The sequence below is a fragment of the Cervus canadensis genome, chromosome 17 (genome assembly GCF_019320065.1).
Source record: "Cervus canadensis isolate Bull #8, Minnesota chromosome 17, ASM1932006v1, whole genome shotgun sequence".
Taxonomy (NCBI): Eukaryota; Metazoa; Chordata; class Mammalia; order Artiodactyla; family Cervidae; genus Cervus; species Cervus canadensis.
In genome coordinates, this window is record NC_057402.1 from 36,753,212 (window position 1) to 36,778,058 (window position 24,847).

The 24,847-nt window shown below is 40.9% G+C and overlaps 1 protein-coding gene and 1 pseudogene across 1 annotated transcript in view; both read left to right on the forward strand.

The window, feature by feature from the left end:
* The first annotated feature begins 851 nt into the window (after positions 1–851).
* On the forward strand, positions 852–1,229 carry LOC122419691 (annotated as a pseudogene).
* Positions 1,230–24,557: 23,328 nt separating this feature from the next.
* ETFA (electron transfer flavoprotein subunit alpha) overlaps positions 24,558–24,847 on the forward strand; it is a 70,719-nt gene continuing 70,429 nt past the window's right edge. Inside the window, exon 1 of the mRNA XM_043489955.1 lies at positions 24,558–24,723. Coding sequence (XP_043345890.1) covers positions 24,685–24,723 — 39 coding nt within the window. The 5' untranslated portion in view covers positions 24,558–24,684. The remainder of the gene's footprint in view (positions 24,724–24,847) is intronic.

The window sequence follows — 24,847 nt, forward strand, 5'->3', positions numbered from 1 at the left end:
GGATAATGTACACAAATAATTAATCATGAGGTTATACATGGCAGCTTTATTTATAATACCAGAAACTTGGAGGAAAAAAGGAAAAGGAGCAAAAATAAAAGAATGGTTAAGTAAACTGGTAAATCCATATGATGGAAGTGTACTGGATCAGACTATTTTGGAGTCTGGGCTCCAGAGCCAGGATCTCCTGGTTAGAAAGATTCCACTACTTAGCAGCTCTGTAAAATGGGTGTGTATCTTAAACTCTCTAAGCCTCAGTTACAAAGAAGAAATAATAATAGTACCCACTTTACAAGGTTGTTGTGTACATTAAGTGGCTCATACATGTAAATGCCTACCCCAGGAGCTAGACCAAGTCAGCACTTAATTGTATAGGAAGAGGAGGATAGGATATTATGAAATTACCATACAACTTATACAAAATGTTAAAAAGCTAAATGATAAACTCAGAAAGCAGAATAGAAGGGCATCTCTTAGGCAATATTTATTTTCACTTAAGAAGTGAGACTACAGAGGATTACTATGTTCTTCTTTGTGAGTTTTTACATTTACCCATTGTCCTGCACCTATATACATATGACTTTACAGGGAAAATATCCTAACTGATATTTTTTAAAAGAAAGGAAAAGTGGGAGCCCTAAAGGACAGGGAAGACCCCAAGGGTGAGGTGGGGATTGAACTGGTTCTTGTATGACAGTGGTTCTCAAACATTTGGAATTCAAGAACCAAGGAAAAACCAGTAGGGACATCACACAAGACTGCCACTATTCCATGATGCCAGGTGGCACATTAAAAAATTCCACTGTCTCGGGCACTTCTCTTCTCAGCTTCTTGTCCATAGAGGGAGCAGTATGTCCGCAGAAGTCCCCCAGGCAGCCTCTGCAGAGGAGCAGAAGGAAATGGAAGACAAAGTGATTAGTCTGAGAATTTGTGCAAAATTGTTGTATTTGCAAAAATGGCACAGAGAAAGCTGAAGAAGCACAAGTTAAAGCAAGGTATCCTCATCTGAGACAAAATCCTAGAGGTTCAGATTTTTTAAGTAAATGACTGCATAAAGGGTAAAAATATTTTGACTCTGGGGATTACAACATGGCTAAAGCAAAAATAAAGAACAAGCAACTTCCTACTGCAACCCAGGATAAGACAGAGTTCACTGGTGACTACATCCCACTCCACAGGACCTTCCTCAATGGAAACCATCTCTTTTTGCTAGCAAACTGGCTGGCTGATTAAAAAGAGCTGAACCGCATGAATCTTCTAAGCCCCGTTATTTCTCCTTAATATGTTCCTCCTCTGCTTTTTATTTCCTTTTACTCATTAAGTCATTTGAGAGTGATGGCTTTGCAGGTAGCGGTAGCATGTGTTGCTATTGTAAGAGAATATACATGTGTAGAGTTTTTGATTAGTTTAACAGTGCACTGATGAAAAGAACATGTTAGAGCAACATAAAGTAATCTACTTAAAAATAATTGTATATATTACCTAACTCCTAGTGTAGGGCTAGACACAAGTAACAAGTTTCGCAGTTTTAATGTTGACTTTCTTTAATATATTTTAATTATAGCTTTGTATATTACTCTTATTTCATATAACCTCTACTGTTAATTTCTTCTGGATTTTCATTTTGGGTTTTGTAAAACAGATTTAAGACCACAGTTAGAAGAAAGTTCACATGTTTCAAACACAAATAGATGGGGCTCCAAAAGATTTGTATCCTATGCTTGAACTTGAATGGCCTTAAATATGTTTCAGCTTTAACAACAGAATTTTACTTGGGCAATATTTGCCTATTCTGGTGTAACTTACGTGACTCTATTGCTTAGCAGCTGTTGTTGAAGCTAGTATTCTTATTCAGTTCTATAGTGTTCAGAATAGCTTTTGTCGCTGAAGATGTGAACGAAGTGTGCATGTGCATCAACTGTTGAATTCACTTTTGTGCCATTTTTGCAAATACAACAATTTTGCACAAATTCTCACAACTTTCTCTATTACTTTCACATATTAAAGAGTAGATGATGTGCCAACCAAAAGCACAAGTGTCCCTACAAAAGACTCTGTATGTCATTAGAGCTTTTGTATAGTAAGAGTAGTTTATAGTCTTGGGTTTATAGAATACCAAACTGAAGTCTTTGCTCAGTCTGCCATAGACTTAAGCTTCTTCATTTGTTACTAGTACCCATTACATTCAGTGGCCTTGTGCAAATATGATGTGTTGCTTAGGCATATCTTTTGTCCTATGCAGAACATTTCATTTTGACTTTTATCAAAATTACTATTCATATAATTTATATTAACTTTTTTAATGTAGAAACTTTTTACTTCCACAGTCAATTTGGGTGATACTAGAATAAAATATTTTGCCTCTTGTGGCCCCCTCCCTTCTTTTTTTCTTGCTTCTTTGACTCACATTGTGTTGAGCTGTGCCATTCAGCCTGTTCAGAAACATAAGTGTCTATATCTTTACTCTTGAAATTTGCTCTGCTGAATGCTGTATTTTCTAACCCAATAATGACACTTTCCTTATAATTTCTCAGTTGTTAATTAACCACTCTTAATCCTGTGTGTCTGGTGTTGGAGAAGACTCTTGAGAGTCCCTTGAACTGCAAGGAGATACAACCAGTTCACCCTAAAGAAGATCAGTCCTGGTGTTCATTGGAAGGACTGATGTTGAAGCTGGAACTCCAATACTTTGGCCACCTGATGTGAAGAGCTGACTCATTTGAAAAGACCCTGATGCTGGGAAAGACTGAGGGCAGGAGGAGAAGGGGATGACAGAGGATGAGATGGTTGGATGGCATCACCGACTCAATGGACATGGGTTTGGGTTTGGGACTCCGGGAGATGGCGATGGACAGGGAGGCCTGGCGTGCTGCGGTTTATGGGGTTGCAAAGAGTCGGACACAACTGAGCGACTGAACTGAACTGAACTGAACTGAATCCTGTGCTATTACTAACTGACACTTGTTTAAATAAAAGGAAATTTATAATAAAACATGAGAAGACTGGCCCAGGAATCTACCCAGGATGAGCTGGATTTTAAGTGATTATAATGAGCTAAGTGAATTAGACTTGTGACAATTAGAGCAATTTACATGATAGGTGGAACAGATAATACATATTTAGATATTTTGCTTCTAAAGATGTCATTTTAATAAAATGTAAATTTAATTGTATGTGTGGTTTGCCTAGTTAGTAAGAACTTTAATTAACAGACTGCTGGGACAAATTTACTGGTCTTTTAAGAACTCTTCCCATATGCTGTTATGCTGTAGCATGACTCTAGGGATCAGTAGCCTGAGATGATAGTGCTTTTTTCTTCTTTGACTTGTGCAAGGCCTCCACCTCTTTTGGAGCCAGGCATCTTTTCTGGATCTTGGCTTCATTAGATACCTGCTTTCCTTTGACCCCAAACCACCATAGATGGTGCATTGAGCATAGCGCCTGCACCTAAAGGCTGCCTAGCACTCTGAGGAAAGCTTGCTGATTATCTTCCTGCTCCACCTACCCCAAAAGCAGAAAACAACAAAAGCAATAATGTGCTAATTTGTTACTATAAGGATTGGTGGTGGTTTAGTTGCTAAGTCATGTACGACTCTTGCGACCCCTTGGACTGTAGCCCACCAGGCTCCTCTGTCCATAGGATTTTCCAGGCAAGAATACTGGAGTGGCCTGAGCATACACACCGAGGAAACTAGATCTGAAAGAGACACGTGTACCCCAGTGTTCATCGCAGCACTGGTTATAATTGCCAGGACATGGAAGCAACCTAGATGCCCATGAGCAGACGAATGGATAAGGAAGCTATGGTACATATACACAATGGAATATCACTCAGCCATTAAAATGAGTTCATTTGAATCAGTTCTAATGAGATGGATGAAACTGGAGCCCATTATACAGAGTGAAGTAAGCCAGAAAGATAAAGACCAATACAGTATACTAACGCATATATATGGAATTTAGAAAGATGGTAATGATAACCCTATATGCAAAACAGAAAAAGAGACACAGATGTACAGAACAGACTTTGGGACTCTGTGGGAGAAGGCGAGGGTGGAATGTTCTGAGAGAACAGCATTGAAACAAGTATACTATCAAGGGTGAAACAGATCACCAGCTCAGGTTGGATGCATGAGACAAGTGCTCGGGGCTAGTGCACTGGGAAGACCCAGAGGGATGAGATGGGGAGGGAGGCGGAAGGGGGGATCGGGATGGGGAACACATGTAAATCCATGGCAGATTCATGCCAATGTACGGCAAAAACCACTGCAATATGGTAAAGTAATTAGCCTCCAACTAATAAAAAAAAAAAAAGAGTACTGGAGTGGGCTGCCATTTCCTTCTTCAATGATAAGGATTCAGTTTAGTTCAGTCACTCAGTTGTGTCCGACTCTTTGCGACCCCATGAACCACAGCACGCCAGGCCTCCCTGTCTATCACCAACTCCCGGAGTTTACCTAAACTCATGTCCATTGAGTCGGTGATGCCATCCAACCATCTCGTCCTCTGTTGTCCCCGTCTCCTTCTGCCCTCAGTTTTTCCCAGCATCAGGGTCTTTTCAAATGAGTCAGCTCTTCACATCCGGTGGCCAAAGTATTGGAGTTTCAACTTCAACATCAGTCCTTCCAATGAACACCCAGGACTGATCTCCTTTAGGATGGACTGGTTGTATCTCCTTGCAGTCCAAGGGACTCTCAAGAGTCTTCTCCAACACCAAAGTTCAAAAGCATCAATTCTTTGGCGCTCAGCTTTCTTTATAGTCTAACTCTCACATCCATACATGACTACTGGAAAAACCATAGCCTTAACTAGACAGACCTTTGTTGACAAAGTAATGTCTCTGCTTTTTAATATGCTGTCTAGGTTGGTCATAACTTTCCTTCCAAGAAGTAAGCGTCTTTTAATCTCATGGCTGCAGTCACCATCTGCAGTGATTTTGGAGCCCCCAAAAATAAAGTCAGCCACTGTTTCCACTGTTTCCCCATCTATTTGCCATGCTGATGGGACCAGATGCCATGATCTTAGTTTTCTGAATGTTGAGCTTTAAGCCAACTTTTTCACTCTCCTCTTTCACTTTCATCAAGAGGCTCTTTAGTTCTTCTTCACTTTCTGCCATAAGGGTGGTGTCATCTGCATATCTGAGGTTATTGATATTTCTCCCGGCATTCTTGATTCCAGCTTGTGCTTCTTCCAGTCCAGCGTTTCTCATGATGTACTCTGCATATAAGTTAAATAAGTAGGGTGACAATATATAGTCTTGACGTACTCCTTTTCCTATTTGGAACTAGCCTGTTGTTCCATGTCCAGTTTTAACTGTTGCTTCCTGACCTGCATACAAGCTTCTCAAGAGACAGGTCAGGTGGTCTGGTATTCCCATCTCTTTCAGAATCTGCCACAGTTTATTGTGATCCACACAGTAAAAGGCTTTAGCATAGTCAATAAAGCAGAAATAGATGTTTTTCTGCAACTCTCTTGCTTTTTTGATGATCCAGCAGAAATATATTTGTAATGAGAGTAAGTAGGTTATTCAAAAGCATGTATAATCATTGTAGGATTGACTTAAGAGTTAAAAAATACCCAAAGTAGAATTTCTGTAATATGTAGTGGGGTTTGGGTTTTGTTTTGTTTTTAATGACTATTTGCAAGCTATTACTGTTAAATTCACACACATCAGATTAACCTGAAAAACCATGTTATTCTTGGTTATGGTAGGACTCCTGTTATGGTTTGCAACAAGGGATGTAACCTCTGCCTGAGTTTTAGTTTGTAAAATAAATACTAATATTAACCTACCTCAAAACTTGTTGAGGATCTGTGAAATACTGAGTAAGTGCCCAAAATAAAATACTGTTGTCTTTTTATTTTAAAAAAAAATTTCACTGTCTCCTACCATAATTTTATAAAAGAGGTAACATATTAACACCAATAAAGAAAGGCCTATTCTCAGTATAAATAGTCCTTCCCACTGAGCTTTGTGAAAAACTAATTACACTATTTTTATTTTTCTCATTTGACTGCAAAAGGTCAAATATTCTTTCTTTGGCTGAAGATTGGGAACCACTGGAGTACAGTCTTGGCAATGAGAAGGGTGCACCAACATCAGGCACGTGGCAGCTACGTAGGGAGACAGGAATGAATCCAAGATGTGGGGACTTTGGAGGGTGTGGCCCCTGCTCGGCCCCAAAGTTCTCATTGCAGTTTCATGGTGTGTGTGGTTAAGTGCAGAGACTCCTGGGGGCCACATGATGCTTTAGTTCTTATGGGTATGCTAGGGATTCCCTAATGGGAATTGCCTGAAACTCCCTTTTTAAACACTGAAAATACAGCTGTGAATAAGACAACTATAATCCCTTCCATTTCTCATGGAGGAGGAGACTCTGGGACAAGTGTTTTTCATTAAATCTATGAGCTCAGAGATGGTATCAGTCTCCTCTCCTGCATCCTCCACAGGCCTGGCAGAAGACAGCAGGCTCAGCAAAGAGCTACTGAACCACAGAATTTTTGGTGACCTGAAAAGCCTGGTCAAGGGCATTAGAGGGAATGACAGCCATCCAATGGGACTTTAGTTGGTGTTTCTCAGACACTTGTGGGCTCTTCTACATCAGCAAAAGTTCCAGTGTCCATTTCTTTCCATGGGTTTATTGGAAAGGTATGCATGTTTTATTAAACTTGGAATCAGACTTCAATATTTATGTATAAATCTCAAGCTTCACTTTAGCCTTGTGAAGGCTGGTGAGATGCAAGGCTAATTTGATAATGGAGGTAAATTCCTTTGCCATTAATCCTATGAATCATACATGTCTCCTCTAAGAGCCTGAAATATAAATATTTTAGCACAGGTAAAATATCAGGAGAGTCACATCTCACTAATTAGGATAAACTGGGAGGTCAGAGTGCCTTCTATTAACAGAAGAAGATGTTACACTCAAGGTCACCTTATTATATAGTACATACAGTATCTATATGTACATTAGATTAAACATCAACAAAATTGACAGTGGATGAATCATTGCCAAAGAGAGCTTACACCTTAGTTGCTTTCACATAGAGATAAGGAGCCCAGAGTTTTAGAACCTTACTTATTAGTTTGCCAAATAATTGTTTTGGAAAATAACTATGTTTGCTGGACTGTGGACACCATCAATTTGCCTAGTACACCTTTTTCTCAGAGACAGTTATAATGATTGTCTTTACTTCTGCTCAGATCCTTAACGTAAATTCTCAGACACTAAACTGAAAATCGTGGAGTCCTCCAACTCATAATAGTTACATTTAGCGGGGGTTTTCTCTAGAGGGCATTACTTGGATAGTGGCTGTACCTCTGACTATCAAGATCTCCTTTCATGGAGTTTTTGTTTCTTTCTTTCTCTTGAGGGAAAAATATATTTCTTGAGCACTTACTATGAGCCTCTACAATGAGAGTCCTTGGGGCAAGGACAATGTCTATGTTATACCTCTTGGGCCTAGAAGGGCTCAATAAATGGCTGTTGAATTGCTAGTGTCCAGGTGTGCCTGCTGGGTGCTCCATCCATAGGTGGTACCCAGCCTCCATGATGGTCTGCAATGATGCCTGCCTCCTGTTCTTTTCACCCTGGTGCTGTCCTCTCCCACATTGTATCCGGGTTGGTTAGTGTGATCAGAATATGGCAGTCGTGATGGTATGTCACCATCGAATTTAGGTTGTAAGAGTGTAGTGTGTGTCTTGGCATACACTCTATCTATCTCTATCTTATCCTCTGACCACTGACTTTGGGAGAAGCCATGTGGATAGGTTCCCATGGTAATAAATGGAAGCCTCCTGCCAATAACCATATGAGTGAACTTGGAGGCAAATCCTCCAAACTCATGCAATTGACAGAGAATGCATCCCTGGCCAATAATTTGAGTGCTATCTTGTGAGAGATTCTGTACCAGAACCACTTAGCTAAACTGCTCCAGGATTTCTAACCCTTGGAAACTGTATAAGACAATAAAATTGTTTCAAGCTGCTAAATTTGGCAGGGTGTGGGGTGGGGATTCATTGTACAGCAATAGATAACTAATATCTAATTCAAAATCTAATAATAGATAACATAAAATCCCACATGTTTCTTATTAAAATCCTTTAAGGCATTAGCAGCACTCTACTAATGAAGACAGGCTTCCCAGGTGGCACAGTGGTAAAGAATCTGCCTGCCAATGCAGGAAATGAAAGAGATGCTGGCTCGATCCCTGAATCAGGAAGCTCTCCTGGAGCAGGAAATGGCAACCCACTCCAGTATTCTTACCTGGGAAATCCCATGCACAGAGGAACCTGGTAGGCTACAGTCCATGGAGTTGCAAAAAGTCAGACACGACTGAGCACACACGAACACACACACACAGTCAAACACACACTAATGAAGACACAAAGGATCAGTGATATTAAAGAATTTGTCTAAGACATCTCAGCCAAATGAGGGGGAAAATGGATACAAATTCAAGCAAAACACCTGCTCTCTCAGAAAACAAAAATATCACATGTCTCTTGCCCAAATAATCATATTGTTAAAGTCTGTCACTCTGCTATCACTTGGGATTTCAACATCTGGTAATAATAAGAGTGGTGATTATTAAAAATATACCAACGGAAGCTGTTTGTATAACCCGTAAATGTTCAAGGTCTCATGGTCATGATTTTCAAATAGAAAAATGACAACACATGGGAAGGAACAGACACAGTGAAAGGAGAATCTGAAAGTGGCACCGTTAAAATCATCTGCATGTATTTTTAGCACCAGGAAAGAAGTCTTGTTGGCAGACACTGCTAAAAAGGGGAGGTCCATTTCCATATGCTATATTTAGAAAGGCAGAATATCATTGCAGAATAATTGCTTGTTGGAAGCACAAGTGAGCCTTGAAACTATGAAGCAGGTTTTAAGAATACAGGCCCATTTCTATGTGGTCCCTATTGAAGCAGAGGAGGGGACCACCCAAAAGCAGTACTCTGGGTGTACCAATCTTATCAGCCTCTAAATTTTAAGTGAAAAAGTGGGCTTGCTGTGCATATGCGGCTTCAAGACAAATCCCTGGTGTTGCTCCTTCTAAACCAGACTGCTGCCCCTAAAATACTCCTGGAGAGCAATTCTGGAGCAGCCCCGGAAAGCAGTGAATTAAAGCCATCTAGATGAAGAGAAGAGAGAACTGAAGGATTTTTTTTTTTTTTTTAGTTATTATTTTTTTTTTAATGTTTTATTAGTTGGAGGCTAATTACTTCACAACATTTCAGTGGGTTTTGTCATACATTGATATGAATCAGCCATAGATTTACACTTATTCCCCATCCCGATCCCCCCTCCCACCTCCCTCTCCACCCGATTCCTCTGGGTCTCCCCAGTGCACCAGGCCCGAGCACTTGTCTCATGCATCCCACCTGGGCTGGTGATCTGTTTCACCATAGATAGTATACATGCTGTTCTTTTGAAACATCCCACCCTCACCTTCTCCCACAGAGTTCAAAAGTCTGTTCTGTATTTCTGTGTCTCTTTTTCTGTTTTGCATATAGGGTTATCGTTACCATCTTTCTAAATTCCATATATATGTGTTAGTATGCTGTAATGTTCTTTATCTTTCTGGCTTACTTCACTCTGTATAAGGGGCTCCAGTTTCATCCATCTCATTAGGACTGATTCAAATGAATTCTTTTTAACGGCTGAGTAATATTCCATGGTGTATAGTACCACAGCTTCCTTATCCCATTGCTCTCTGATGGCATCTAGGTTGCTTCCATGTCCTGGCTATTATAACAGTGCTGCGATGAACATTGGGGTGCACGTGTCTCTTTCAGATCTGGTTTCCTCAGTGTGTATGCCCAGAAGTGGATTGCTGGGTCATATGGCAGTTCTATTTCCAGTTTTTGAAGAAATCTCCACACTGTTTCCATAGGGCTGTACTAGTTTGCATTCCCACCAACAGTTAAGAGGGTTCCCTTTTCTCCACACCCTCTCCAGCATTTATTGCTTGTAGACTTTTGGATAGCAGCCATCCTGACTGGCGTGTAATGGTACCTCATTGTGGTTTTGATTTGCATTTCTCTGATAATGAGTGATGTTGAGCATCTTTTCATGTGTTTGTTAGCCATCTGTATGTCTTCTTTGGAGAAATGTCTGTTTAGTTCTTTGGCCCATTTTTTGATTGGGTAATTTATTTTTCTGGAATTGAGCTGCAGGAGTTGCTTGTATATTTTTGAGATTAATCCTTTGTCTGTTTCTTCATTTGCTATTATTTTCTCCCAATCTGACGGCTGTCTTTTCACCTTACTTATAGTTTCCTTTGTAGTGCAAAAGCTTTTAAGTTTCATTAGATCCCATTTGTTTTAGTTTTGCTTTTATTTCCATATTTGGGGGGGTCATAGAGGATCCTGCTGATGATTCATGTCGGAGAGTTTTTGCCTATGTTCTCCTCTAGGAGTTTATAGTTTCTTTTACATTTAGATCTTTAGTCCATTTTGAGTTTATTTTTGTGTATGGTGTTAGAAAGTGTTCTAGTTTCATTCTTTTACAAGTGGTTGACCAGTTTTCCCAGCACCACTTGTTAAAGAGGTTGTCTTTTTTCCATTGTGATATCCTTGCCTCCTTTGTTGAAGATAAGGTGTCCATAGGTTCGTGGATTTATCTCTGGGCTTTCTATTCTGTTTCCATTGTCTATATTTCTGTCTTTGTGCCAGTACCACACTGTCTTGATGACTGTGGCTTTGTAGTAGAGTCTGAAGTCAGGCAGGTTGATTCCTCCAGTTCATTCTTCTTTCTCAGATTTACTTTGGCTAATTCGAGTTTTTTGTATTTCCATGCAAATTGTGAAATTCTTTGGTCTAGTTCTGTGAAAAATACCATTGGTAGCTTGATAGGGATTGCATTGAATCTATAGATTGCTTTGGGTAGAATAGCCATTTTGACAATATTGATTCTTCCAATCCATGAACACGGTATAGAACTGAAGGATGTTACGCATAATAAATCAAGGTGTAAAGCAGCAGTTCTCATTCATGGAGTCTTGAAACACCGGTGGGTCCAGGTTGGTGTGTGCGAGGTGTTACAAGACCTTGTAATCATTAATGGTTGAATTACTGGCTTTTTTCAGATGTTTGTTTTTTAATTTTAATTTTCCTTATGTGGATCATTTTTAAAGTCTTTTGAATTTGTTACAATATTGCTCCTATTTTATGTTTGTTTGTTTTTTTTTGCCCCAAGACAAGTGGGATCTTAACTCTCTGACCAGGGATGGAACTTGCATCCCCCGCATTGGAAGGTGAAGTCTTAATCTCTGGACCACCAGGAAAGTTCCTAAATGTTTGTTTTTTTTTTTTAAACAGAAAATAAATGAGAGGACTTATCATAATGTCCCTCATCCTTATATCCTAATGATGTGTGTGTGTGAATCTATATACCATACAATTTAAAGTATACAGTGTGATGTTTTTAGTACATTCATAGAGTTGCAAGATCATCACTTCCCTCACTTGTAGACATTTTCATTACCCTCTCCCCGAACTCCATACCCATTAGCAATCACTTCCCTCACTTGCCCTCAGCCATAGGCAACCACTAATCCACTTTCTATCTCTATAGATTTCCCTATTCAGGACATTTTATAGACATAGAACCATATAATACAAGGTCTTTTGTGACTGGCTTCTTTCACTTAGCATAATATTTTCAGGGTTCATCTATGCTGTACTGTGTCAGTATTCCTTTTTATTACTGAATAATAGTCTATTGTATGGATAGATCATATTTTATTTATCCATTCATCAGTTGGTGGACATTTGGGTTGCTTTCAGTTTGGGGCTTTTATGAATTATGTTGCTATGAGCGTTTATGTACAAGATTTGTGTGAATATGTTTTTATTTCTCTTGGGCATATACCTAGGAATGGGATATCTAGTCATATGGCAATATGATAAACATTTCAAAGAATTGCCAAATTGTTTTTCAAACCAGCTACATCATTTATGAGGGTTCCCCCCATCAATGTGTGAGGTTTCCAATTTCCCCACAAGCACTTGTTTTTATCTGTCTTTTTTATTATAGTCACTCTAGTGTGGTTGAAGTGGAATCTCACTGTTGTTTGGATTTGCATTTCCTTGATGACCAATATTGAGTGTTTTTTCATGTGTTTATTGGCACTTGAAGACCTTTGTATACATTCTTTGGGAAAAAGTTTATTCAGATCCTTTGCCTGTTTTGAAAATTGGGTTGCCTTTTTGAGCTGGGAGAGTTCTTTATATATTCTGGGTACAAATACTTTATGAGATATGTGACTTGCAAATATTTCTCCCATTCTCTGGGATGTCTTTTCAGTTCCTTGGTGGTGTTCTTTGAAGCACAAAACTTTTAGGTATTGATGAAGTCGAATTTATCAATGTTTTCTTTTGTTGCTTATGCTTTTGATGTCATATCTAGGAAGGCTTTACCTAACCCAAGATCATGAAGATTTATTTTTTATTTTTTTCCAAGAGTTTCATTGTTTTAACCATTACATTTAGGTCGATGGTCCATTTCTTTAAAATTTTGAGCAAAAGGAAATGATGAGATTAAAAATTTTTTTATTAGAGTATAGTTGTTCTACAATATTGTGTTAGTTTCTGCTGTATAGAAATAACAGGTTTTAATTTAATATAGTATGCCATCATTTGCTGGCTAGATAAAAACCTCTTATCATATTGGGATAAGCAGTTGACCCAAAATAAAATTGCACATTATCTAGAACAATACCAATATTAAAAACATGTAAGAATCACTGGCAGACAGCCAAAGCACAAAGTTTACATCAGAATATTAATTCTATTGTAATTTATTAACAAGTAAAGTATTGATTTTAAGTGTGTTTAGATTAAGCCTGCTATTCACAAAATTAGAAAAATACCAAAACAACTCCAAGAAAAGAAGAGAAGGGTTAATGTGGAAAAATGAAATATTAATTCTTAGGAAATACAAAAATGTTAGAGCTATTTTAATTTTCAAAGAATTTATACTTTTCATGAGTGGAATTAAAGACATAAAAGAGAGTTTGCTGAAATCCAAGAATATAAAGTAGAATATGGATGAAATGTTTATCTTTCAAGGATAATATAATTTAACAAAATAGGCTTTATAAGAGCTGACAATTAACAATAAGAATTGAAAATACTAGTGAAAGCCCCTTGAAATGCCTTACATTAATATGGTGTCGGAGGCTAACCCTCCACAATGTTAGAGGACTAATAAGTCAGGTACCATTTAAGTATTCCATGTATGGAGAAGAGAACAAATGCTTGCATCTTGCCTTCTAGTCCAGAGTAAAAATAAGATTTGGGATTCAACTAAATCTTTCCAAAATGGCTTATGAGATGGCTTTTGTACTCCTTACTCATATACTTAGAGGTGAATATCTTGCCATGCTGTTCATAAGTTGGTGTTCCTTCGATTTATTTGTCGTTGTCATTGTTGTTCAGTTGCTAAGTCTTGTCTGATTCTTTGCGACCCCACGGACTGTGGCACACCAGGATTCCCTGTCCATCACCACCTCCCGAAGCCTGCTCAAACTCATGTCCGTTGAGTCAGTGATGCGGTCCAACCATCTCATCTTCTGTTGTCCCCTTCTCCTCCTGCCCTCAATCTTTCCCAGCATCAGGGTCTTTTCAAATGAGTTAGCTCTTCACATCAGGTGGCCAAAGTATTGGAGTTTTAGCTTCAACATTAGTCCTACCAGTGAACACCCAGGACTGATCTCCTTTAGGATGGACTGGTTGAATCTCCTTGCAGTCCAAAGGACTCTCAAGAGTCTTCTCCAACACCAAAGTTCAAAAGCGTCAATTCTTCGGTGCTCAGCTTTCTTCACAGTCCAACTGTCACATCCATACATGACCACTGGAAAAACCATAGCCTTAACTAGACAGACCTTTGTTGACAAAGTAATGTCTCTGCTTTTCAATACACTATCTAGGTTGGTCATAACTTTCCTTCCAAGGAGCAAGCATCTTTCAATTTCATGGCTGCAATCACCATCTGTAGTGATTTTGGAGCCCCCAAAAATAAAGTCAGCCACTGTTTCTACTGTTTCCCCATCTATTTGCCATGCTGATGGGACCAGATGCCATGATCTTAGTTTTCTGAATGTTGAGCTTTAAGCCAACTTTTTCACTCTCCTCTTTCACTTTCATCAAGAGGCTCTTTAGTTCTTCTTCACTTTCTGCCATAAGGGTGGTGTCATCTGCATATCTGAGGTTATTGATATTTCTCCCGGCAATCTTGATTCCAGCTTGTGCTTCTTCCAGTCCAGCGTTTCGCATGATGTACTCTGCATATAAGTTAAATAAGTAGGGTGACAATGTATATCCTTGACGTACTCCTTTTCCTATTTGGAACTAGCCTGTTGTTCCATGTCCAGTTTTAACTGTTGCTTCCTGACCTGCATACAGGTTTCTCAAGAGGCAGGTCAGGTGGTCTGGTATTCCCATCTCTTTCAGAATCTTCCACAGTTTATTGTGATCCACACAGTAAAAGGCTTAGCATAGTCAATAAAGCAGAAATCGATGTTTTTCTGGAACTCCCTTGCTTTTTCGATTCAAGGCATGAAAATAATAGGCAAATTCATAGACAAAAAGTGGATTAGTCATTTCTCAGGGCTGGTGGTATGGGGAAATAGGGATCTGATAGCCTAAGAGTCTGAGGTTTCTTTTGGAAGTGATGAAAATATTCTAAAATTAACTGTGGCTTGCACAACTCTGTGAATATGCTAAAAAATTTATATACATGAAATGGTATATAATTATATCTCAAGAAAGCTGTTGTTACAATCAAAACAAACAAAAAGAGCAGCAATGAAGACCCAGCACAGCCAAAAATAAATAAATAAAATTATTTTTAAAAATATCCAAATCAAGCATTGACAATCATGTGCACCAGCTTGGTTATATTAATGACTTCGATGTTTGGGTTCCACATAAGTTAATAAAAAAAACCATCTTGATGCTGTTTCTGCATGCAGTTTTCTACTTAAACATAACAAAACATTCTGTTTTTAAAACAAATTGTGATGGCTGATGAAAAGTAGATACTATACAGTAATGTGGAGCAGAAGGGGTCATGGAGCAAGTGAAATGAACCACCATCAACTACACCAAAGGCCAGTCTTCATCCAAAGAATGTGATGTTGTATATATGGTGGGACTGGAAGGGAGTCCTCTATTATGAGCTCCTTCTGGAAAACCAAAGGGTTACTTCCAATAAGTACTGCTCCCTATTAAATCAGCTGAAGGCATCACTTGACAAAAAAGTGCCCGAAATTAGTCAGCAGAAAATGCAGAGTCTTCCATTAGGATAAGCAAGACCGCATGTTTGATGACCAGGGAAAAACCATGACAACTTGGCTAGGAAGTTCTGACTCATCCACCTTATTCACCAGACATTGCCCCTTCAGATGTCCATTTATTTCAGTCTTTAAAAAATTCTCTTAATGTAAAAAATTCCAATTCCCTGAAAGACTGTTAAAGGCACAGAACAGTTCTTTGCTCAAAAAGATAAAAAGCTTTGGGAAGATGGAATTATGAAGTTGAAAAATGACAGAGGGTAGTGGAAAAAGGGCTTCCCAGATGGCACAGTGGTAAAGCATCTGCCTACCAGTGCAGGAGACATAACGGATGGAGGTTTGATCCCTGGGTTGGAAAGATCCCCTGGAGGAGGAAATGGCAACCCCACTCCGGTATTCTTGCCTGGCCGTCTCCTCTGGCCGTCGAGTCACAGAGAGTCAGACACAACTGAATGACTGAGCACACACACATGCAGAGTAGAACAAAATGGTGAGTATGTTGTTCAATAAAGTTCTTGATGAAAATGAAAAATGTGTCTTTTACTTGTACTGTCTAAACCAAAGGAACTTTTTGGCCAACCCACTAAATTGGAGAGCCAAGCAGAGTCCAGATCAAGGAGGTCTCTGCAGAGCTTTGGAGTGTTTCCCCAGCATGATGGAAGCAATTGAACCGGGGTGATGAAATGTGCTTTATGTTTTAAGAGCATCACTAATTGTTCTGAGAATTGCCTTTGAAGGCAAGGGCAGAAACCCAGAGACTAGTTAGGAGGCTGACTCAATAACCCCAGGATGAGATGACAGTGGCTTAGGCTAGAGTGGAAGCAGAAGCCTAAAGCCTAAGAATTTGCTGATGGATTGAATGTAGGTTGTGAGTCAGATTACAAACAAAAAGAAATGTTGCAATTTACGTTGGCATCAACATCCTGATTGTAAATTGTAAATTGCATAAATTGTAAATTGCATAAATTGCGTATCTGCTGTATGTTTGAATAGATGAATTTTAATCAGCTTTGTTGTTCAGCCGCTGAGTTGGCTGAATAGGATATCATCTGCATATCCGAGGTTGTTGATATTTCTCCTGGCAATCTTGACTGCTGTATGTGTGTGTGGATGGGTTTTAATCAGCTTTATTGAGGTGAAATTCACATATAATGAAATTCACCAATTTTAAATGTTCTGTTTTTTGAGTTTTGATAAGTGTAGACAGACATTATATATAGACAGATACTATATATATACACCACATTATATATATATATATATATACACACACACACACCACATTATATATATATGCAGATGATACCACTCTAATGGCAGGACTGAAGCTGAAGCTGAAACTCCAGTATTCTGGTCATCTGATATGAATAGCTGACTCAATGGAAAAGTCCCTGATGCTGGAAAAGGTTGATGGCAGAAGGAGAAGAGGGTGTCAGAGGATGAGATGCCTGGATGACATCACTGATGCAATGGATGTGAACTTGGGCAAACTTATATTGGGCAAACAAATATATATATATATATATACATATGTGGCTGCTGCTGCTAAGTTGCTTCAGTTGTGTCCAACTCTGTGTGACCCTATAGACGGCAGCCCAGAAGGCTCCGCCGTCCATGGGATTCTCCAGGTGAGAACACTGGAGTGGGTTGCCATTTCCTTCTCCAATGCAGAAAAGTGAAAAGTGAGAGTGAAGCCACTCGGTCATGTCTGACTCTTAGCAACCCCATGGACTGCAGCCTACCAGGCTCCTCCATCCATGGGATTTTCCAGGCAAGAGTACTGGAGTGTGGTGCCATTGCCTTCTCCAATACACACACACACACACACCACAATCAAAATACAGAACACTTTCATCTCACTGAAAAGTTCCCTCATGCCCATTTACCTTTAGTCTTCACCCTCTATTCCAGCGTTTGGAAACCACTTATCTGCTTTTTGTCCCTTTAGTTTTGCTTTTTACAGACTGTCATATAAATGGAATTCTATGTCTTTTGTGTCTGACTTCTGTCACTTAGCATAATGCTTTTGATATTCATTCACGTTGCTGTGTGTATCAATAGTATGTCTTTTTTATTGTGTTACAATGGAATCTAACAGATCATACTTAGCTTGGGTTACCATAACAAAACACCACAGACTAGGGGCTTAAACAACAGAAACGTATTTTCTCACAGTTTTGGGAGTCCAAGATCAAGGTGCCATTGTGGTAGGGTTCTGCAAAGCCTGGCTGGCAGACAGCTGCCTTCTCTCTCTGTCCTCAAATGGGGGAGAAAGGAGGAATGCAGTAATCTCACAACCAGTTCCCCACCTCCATGACCTCCTCTGATCAATATTATCTCTCAAAGGTCCTATCTTCAAATCTATCAAACTGGGCTTCAATATATAAATTTTCAGGGAACACAATTCAGTCCACAGCACAGTGGAATACAATAGACCATGATTTGTTAAATCATTAATCAGTTAATAGGCATTTGGGTTATTTCCCATTTGGGGCTGTGATAATAAGCTGTTATAAACATTTGAGTACAATTTCAATCTAGTTCCTGGGTTAAAAATCACAATAAAACCTTACCACTGCAAAACTGTCAAACTGCCATGTAGTACAACAAGTTGGAATATTCAGCTTCTATTTCAGACCAAAAAAAAAAAAAAATTCACAGAACTGATGTTCCAGTGTCTCCAAGTTTATAGTTTATGGGAACTTGAATAGAATTTGTATCCTACTGTTGTGCGAAAATTGTATAAATCTTAATTATGTTGCATTGGTTCATAGTGCTTTTCAGGTCTACTATAGCCTCTTATTTTTCTATCTATTCATTCTATTAATTTTTTACAGTTGATATTGAAACTCAAACTAAAAACCTTAATTTATCTACTTAAAAATTGTAATATATAGTGGAACTAGATGTAACTTTGTTCTGTATTTTCCAAGTCTCCTGTAATTGTGTTATCACACTTACATGACTTAAAAAATAAAAAAAAGAATAAACAATCACAGAACTGGTAAGAGTCCATGGGAGTGAATGAATTTCACCACTGACATGGAGACAATGACAAATGATAGATTCAAAATATTTTCAATGAAATATCTGTTGACAAATAATACAGTGAATAAATATAGGCTTTATACACCTTATGTTTTCATAAGTTTTTAAATTTGTCTAAACCTTTTTCTGCTTCGCATGTGTTTTTGCCACCATTAGCTGTAACGCATCATAGCAGATTCCACTTAAGCTTGTACTGATTTGTTTTCTCAGCTTCTTAGGAAACAGTCTGTTCATTCAAACTATTCACAGAGGCCTTCTGCAGTCATTTCAAACTTGGCTCTGATTCCTTGAATAAACAAGACGAACTGAATATTATTACTAATAATACCTGTTTACTCATCCAAAGCTAAGGAAGACTACTTGAAATAATTTACCTTGATTTTTAATTGATTATTGATGTTGCTTTTCATGCCCTCATTTCTTCTACCCCCAAATCTAACTGTAGTAAGCAAGCTAATTTTCTTAGGACACATTTTGTCAGCTGGTAAAATCAAAGCAAATTTAATTAACTCAATATCAGTAAAACAGTTTTCTGTGATTGGTTAACAAATGAGCCACTCAGAAATTTACTTTGGTTGCAGATTTGTTTTCATTCTTTACACTTGTAAAGAAATTCTGGTGTAACGAGCTGCTGCTGCTACTAAGTCGCTTCAGTCGCGTCCAACTCTGTGCGACCCCATAGACGGCAGCCCAGGAGGCTCCGCCATCCCTGGGATTCTCCAGGCAAGAACACTGGAGTGGGTTGCCATTTCCTTCTCCAATGCATGAAAATGAAAAGTGAAAGTGAAGTTACTCAGTCATGTCCGACTCTTCTCGACCCCATGTACTGCAGCCTACCAGGCTCCTCCATCCATGGGATTTTCCAGGCAAGAGTACTGGAGTGGGTTGCCATTGCCTTCTCCGGGTGTAGTGAGCTATTCCGTTTTAAATACTGCAGATGATACATTTCATTTTTAATTTTCTATTTTTTCTGATGATTGTTCTCCTATGGGTGGACAGTAATGTGGTTAGTCTGTTAATGTTGATATATACTGTATTCTTTTAGCATGGCAATAGTGTTATTGTATAATGAACACAGCGCTTTACCATCTAATTCAATAACAGAATAATTCACGTTCCACTGGATTGTTGTTCAGGTTGCATGTCTGCCCAGTTTTTCCCTCTGCCGCATCCTTTCTGGCTCATCCTTTACACAGGTATGGATCTTAAGGGCACCCCCTCCCAACAGTTGTCAGGTATTTTAAACTTGTCTCAGAGCCCGATTCCATAAGAAACAGGAATGTGTTTCTATTGGAAGTGGAGTGGTCTGAGAAAGCAGGTGATGAGATGCAGTTTTGGAGCTGTATTACTCTTTGCCAGACCAGTTCTGAGGCCCCTCTCACTGCCAGTAGCAGGAATACAGATAACCCTTTGCATAAAGTAGTGGTGCAGTTGTTACAGCTTTCAATGGTGGTGAACTGGGATACTTTGCTTGTGGAAGGGAATACGCTAGGCATTTGAGAGAAACAGGGGAAATAGTTACTATGAGACAATGGCATTGGGTGGCAATTGCTAAGCTCTACTGATGCCCTAGAAAAAAATATAAAAAACTAGGAGTGATTAATAGTCAATTAAAAAAAATAGTCAATTTAAAACCTGTGTAAAAGTTGGAGGGCTTCCTTGGCAGCAATATAATGAAGCAACCTTTAAGACTCTAAAGGATTCTTCTCATTTTTCCAATCAATTTATCAGTATTATCCCTGAAGACACCAGACTAAGCCCAGAGGATGACAATGGACCACCCCAAACTCACCCGAGGAGTAGTCCTCCTGCAGCCACCACACCAGTTCGGGCATCTTAGCTAGAGCAAAAGAACACAGCCTCAGGTACACTTTATGTGGACACTGCTTTGGTGAATAAGTTCTTTTCTATACCTATGAGGAAAGTAGATCAGAAACAGTATGCATTCACATGGAACATCAGTGTTATACATTTATAACTTTACTCCAGAGCTATGTTAACTTTCAGCTTCTATGGTAAGACAGCCTAAGAGATCAAGACCATTTAGATACCCTGCAAAACATCACACTGCTCCATTACATCAATGACATCTCACTAACTCAGTCAGATGGACAAAAGGTGGCTAGCTCAGGGAAGAAAAAGATTTTATATCAGATCGAGGCTGTAGTCCCAGCAGTACTGCTATTTGGCCATTTATGCTTCCATAGCTGGTATTAATGTTGGATGTGCATCTTGAATCACAGACCTTTATATGGTGTTATGCCTTCTGTAAGAATATGTGAGTTCAGGAAGCAAGGGGTGGAAGCAAGAGGGACCTACTTTACCATCACTCTTGTGAGCTCTTGAGGAGCTTGGGATTCCAGGCTTCACAGCCCAGAGTATTTAGAGTGTTTACTTCCCAGAGTATTCACTTCCATTGAAGTATTTCGCCACAGTTGCCACTTGGGCATTCTGGGCACCTTGTATGCAAGGACCAGCAGGCTAGAAGCAGAGTCATCATCCTGGCCAAGAGTGACCCACTTGGGTGCTTCTCAGTACTCTCTTGCCCAGTCGTGACAATAAATGAACAAATACAACTACCCTGGGCTAAGCAGGGCCAGTGGTCAGAGGCTTGGATCAGCAGGCAGACCATTGAGGCCAGAGGAGGTACCAGCTGAGGGTAGAGGAACTTGGCATGGCTGACTAGGAAGGAGACAGCGAGTACCAGGTGTGGTCCCCAGAGAGCTGCTGCAGCTGGGGCTGTAATTCATCCCACCAACTCTCCTCTTTTAAGTTTTCACCAGGAATCCTAGAGAAGCTGCTCCTGAAACTGGCCTGTGGGGAGGAAAGAGGTGAGGTGAGGTGTTTTTTCAAAGAGATTGGAGGTTAACTGTGGAGACTTCAGGGTTTGACTGTGGCAACTCCTTTCTCCCTCTTCTCACCTTTCCCTTCCTCCCTTTTCTCTTTGAACAAACATGTCTACAACCACTCAGCAAACATGAACCAGATAACAAAAACCATTGGCTGGGTCTTGCCACAAAAGCAGCTCATAACTGAGGGGGAAAGACAGACACCCAGATATCTACAGGGGAAGTCCTCTAAGATAGATGTTTTAGTACACATGTTTTTCGGTGGTTGCTGGCTGGCTTGTGAACATAGAACTAAATGGCCACCACTCCCCCGCAAAGTCCCAAGGGATGTCTCTTGTGTGCTCAGGAGCAGCTCTGGTCAGTTATCACAGACCTGGACAGTTTTCTGCCTTTTCCTTGGTTTTGGTTCTGCTCTGCCAGGAACCACCGTGTCCCTGTGGACATTGCGTGCCTCTGCTGGGCACAGCTGCTGCTGATTCACTGGAGCCTGGGTGGTGCCCAAGCTGCCCCGGTGAGGGTGGAGGTGGGATGGGGGTGGGGAAGCCTCTCTTCTCTTTTGGGTTTTGCTTTGTCATGGGTGTGAAGGCAGGGAAGGAGGTTGGTTTGTGTACCAATTTTTCCACATCACTTTTAGTAAAATACTCCTTTCAGTTTTTACTTAAAGCACCCTGCCCTCTTCTTTCCACTTCCATAGGACTGTCCAATTGGGAAACTGGGTTGGGAGGCAATGCAGTGATAGAAGGAGTACTAAGTGGCACCTCCTACATGTGGACTCCCAGAGGGGATCCACACCTCCAGCCCACCCTGTGGGCGCAGACATGTTCTAAGTAGATGTAACTGATGTTCAAGTTATGGTCACAGAACCAGGAGAGTAAAGAAGGGGAAACGGTTCATTCACCTTTGGGGAAGGCCTTACAGAAGAAATGCCTATGAACTGAATATTTAAGGTGGCAAAGGAATCTGCCAGATGGAAAAGTCTTGCCAGGTCCAGACAGGCAAAAACAAGCGAAGTATAAGGCCTGCAAATGTTTGTTGGCTCAAAGTTCTTGCTCCAGGGAATTTATATTCCCATGCAAGATTAGCAAGAAACACAAAAGAACAGAAATGTATAAGCCGTTAAGTGGTGATAAATGCCAACAAGGAAAGTCAAAGGAGATGGCAGAGAGTGCAGAGGGAGGAGGACTGTTTTCTGTAGGGTGGCCAAGGTCAATCTTTTTGAAAATGTGGCTGTTGAACAGAGACCTGAATGAAGTGAGAAACAGAGCCACGTGTTCCCCGGTGAGGAGCATTGCAGCCAGAGGGAACAATGGGAGTGCAAAGTCAGAGATGGGAGCTGCTTGGGGTGTTCAAGGAGCAGCAGAGTGGGAGGGGGGCATAGTGACAGGGGGCAGTGGAGAGGGGGACTTTGAGCAGAGGACATGATTAGTCTGCTGCTTGGAGAGGAGACTTCAGGAGGCATAGGTTTAAATAGAAAGACCAGTCAGGGTGTTCCTGCCATGATCCAGGGGAGAGACGATAGGGGCCTGAGGGAAGGCAGCAGTGGTGGAGGAATGAAGACATGTTGGTGGAACTTGTTGAAATTTGTACATCTTTTGAAGGTAGAGCCAGTGGGATTTGCTGGTAGTCTCGACAAGGCTGGAAAGGTAGTTTGTTACAAAATTGGGAACTAAGAATTTCTGAACGTATCACTCCCCTGCTTAAAGTTCAGACTCTTTAGCAAGCCACTCATTGATTTGCTGATTCATCCAACAAATAGTAATTGAATGCCTCCTATAAGACAGGCTCTGTGTAAGGTGTGAAGACACATTAATAAAAACAAGTAGGACAGACTCTGCCTTTACAGGTCTTACAGACAGATGGGTGAGACAGACCAGTCTCACCTGCCTCCATATGACATGTGACAACTGCCTCCATATACAGGGGAAGTAGTATAGGTGAAAATAGGGGCACATGGAAGAGAGATTTAATTCAGAGTTACTCGTGGCGGTGGCGGGAGGGGGGAGAGGAAAGTCCAAGTTGAAATATCAAGAATGAATAGGTATTAATATTAAACAGTTGAAGGAATAAAGGGGAGAAGAAGGAGGAAAAGAGTAGGGAGGTGAAGGGAATAGGGTATTGGAGGATGTGAAGGAAGTTCTGCATGGCCATGCAAGATGGAAGGGGAGTAAAAGAAGAAGGGATCAGCTCACACAAGGCTTATACCTCACATTAAGGGGTTTGCATTTTACTCTAAAAGCAATGGGGAGCCACTGAAGTGTATTCAGCCGGGGAATCCATCACCGGTTTATCCTTTTGAAAGTGTCCTTTGGTTGCAGTGTGAGATGGATTGAAGGATGGAGAAGACTGGAAACAGGGAGAACAGTAAATAAGCAACTGAAGCAGTGTAAACACAGAACGAGGGAAAAGAGAGTCCTGGGTGGATTTGGGAGCTGTTTGGGGAGTGGAATTGCTAGAATTTAGTGACTGATAGGGTAGAAAATGAAGGAAGGAACAAGTCAAGTGTGACCCTCAGGTTCTGGCTTGAGCCATTGGGTGGAGATGGAAAGCTTTGCCTGAGAAACAGAATACAGGCGGAGAATGAAGTCTGGATGGGAATTCCCAGTCAGTTGTGAATGTGTGCATCTGAGGTGTTGAGAAAATCCTGAGGAGCTGCCCAGTAGCCAAGTGGATAAATGGATCCAAAGGTCAGGAGGGATTTAGCAGTCATGGGCTTGAAGCCAAGGTGTGGTTTGGGCTGAGTGGGGAGAGAAGAGGGCCTGGGTGGGGCCGCATGTTACACCCCAATTCTAGACATTTCCCAATCTGCCTCCTTCTATAGGCAGCACACAGCAGCCTGCCCCCTGTTCTGGGATCTTCCTGTCCTGTTCCTTCCTCGTTTGGGCCCCCTGTTTGTCCTCCTCCTAGAACCCAGCTCAAACATCACCAGTTCCAGGAATCATTCCTTCCGTAATAGTAATGATACGTTTTCCTTCAGAGTCTGGTGAAGTCAACCTTTCATGCATTCTTTTATTGTATTACCCTGACCTGAAAAATGTGTTTAGCATATTGCAGGTCTTAGCACTGGTATCTGTAATCAAATGAACAGGCAGACGAATAATTAGAGCTTGAGCGGTGGACTTCGTCGAGAGGCCTGGGAAGCCAGGACAGTGACGTCATCAGTCCAGTGTAACAGCGCTGCACGCTGGGACTAGCAGGCCGTCTGAGCTACTGTCACCAGCACTGGCCCCGCTTTGCCCCTGCCTTTCCTTGTTTAACACAGTTCCACTCTGGTCCCACTCCCAAGTCCAGCCCCTAACTTTCCGCCCTCCCGGTTGGTTGCGCGACCGCCCAATCGGCGGGCAGAAACCTTAAGCTCGCGCTCTCTCCGATCGCCTGGGGCGCCAGCTCTCGTTCCCGCGTCTCGCGAGCTTTACGGTGACTCGCGGAGAGGTTGCAGCTCGGTTCACTCTCGGCTGCCGTGAGACGAACTGGTGTAGAGACTATGTTCCGAGCCGTGGCTCCCGGACAGCTCCGGCGGGCGGTGAGTCCCGGCGGGGAGGGCCGAGCCCGGTGACGGTCCGGCCTTAATCTGCTGTTCCTGTGAAGGTCTGGGCGAAGGTCACTGCCGTCCCCAGACCTAGCTGGTCCTCGCTCTGGCAGGCCCA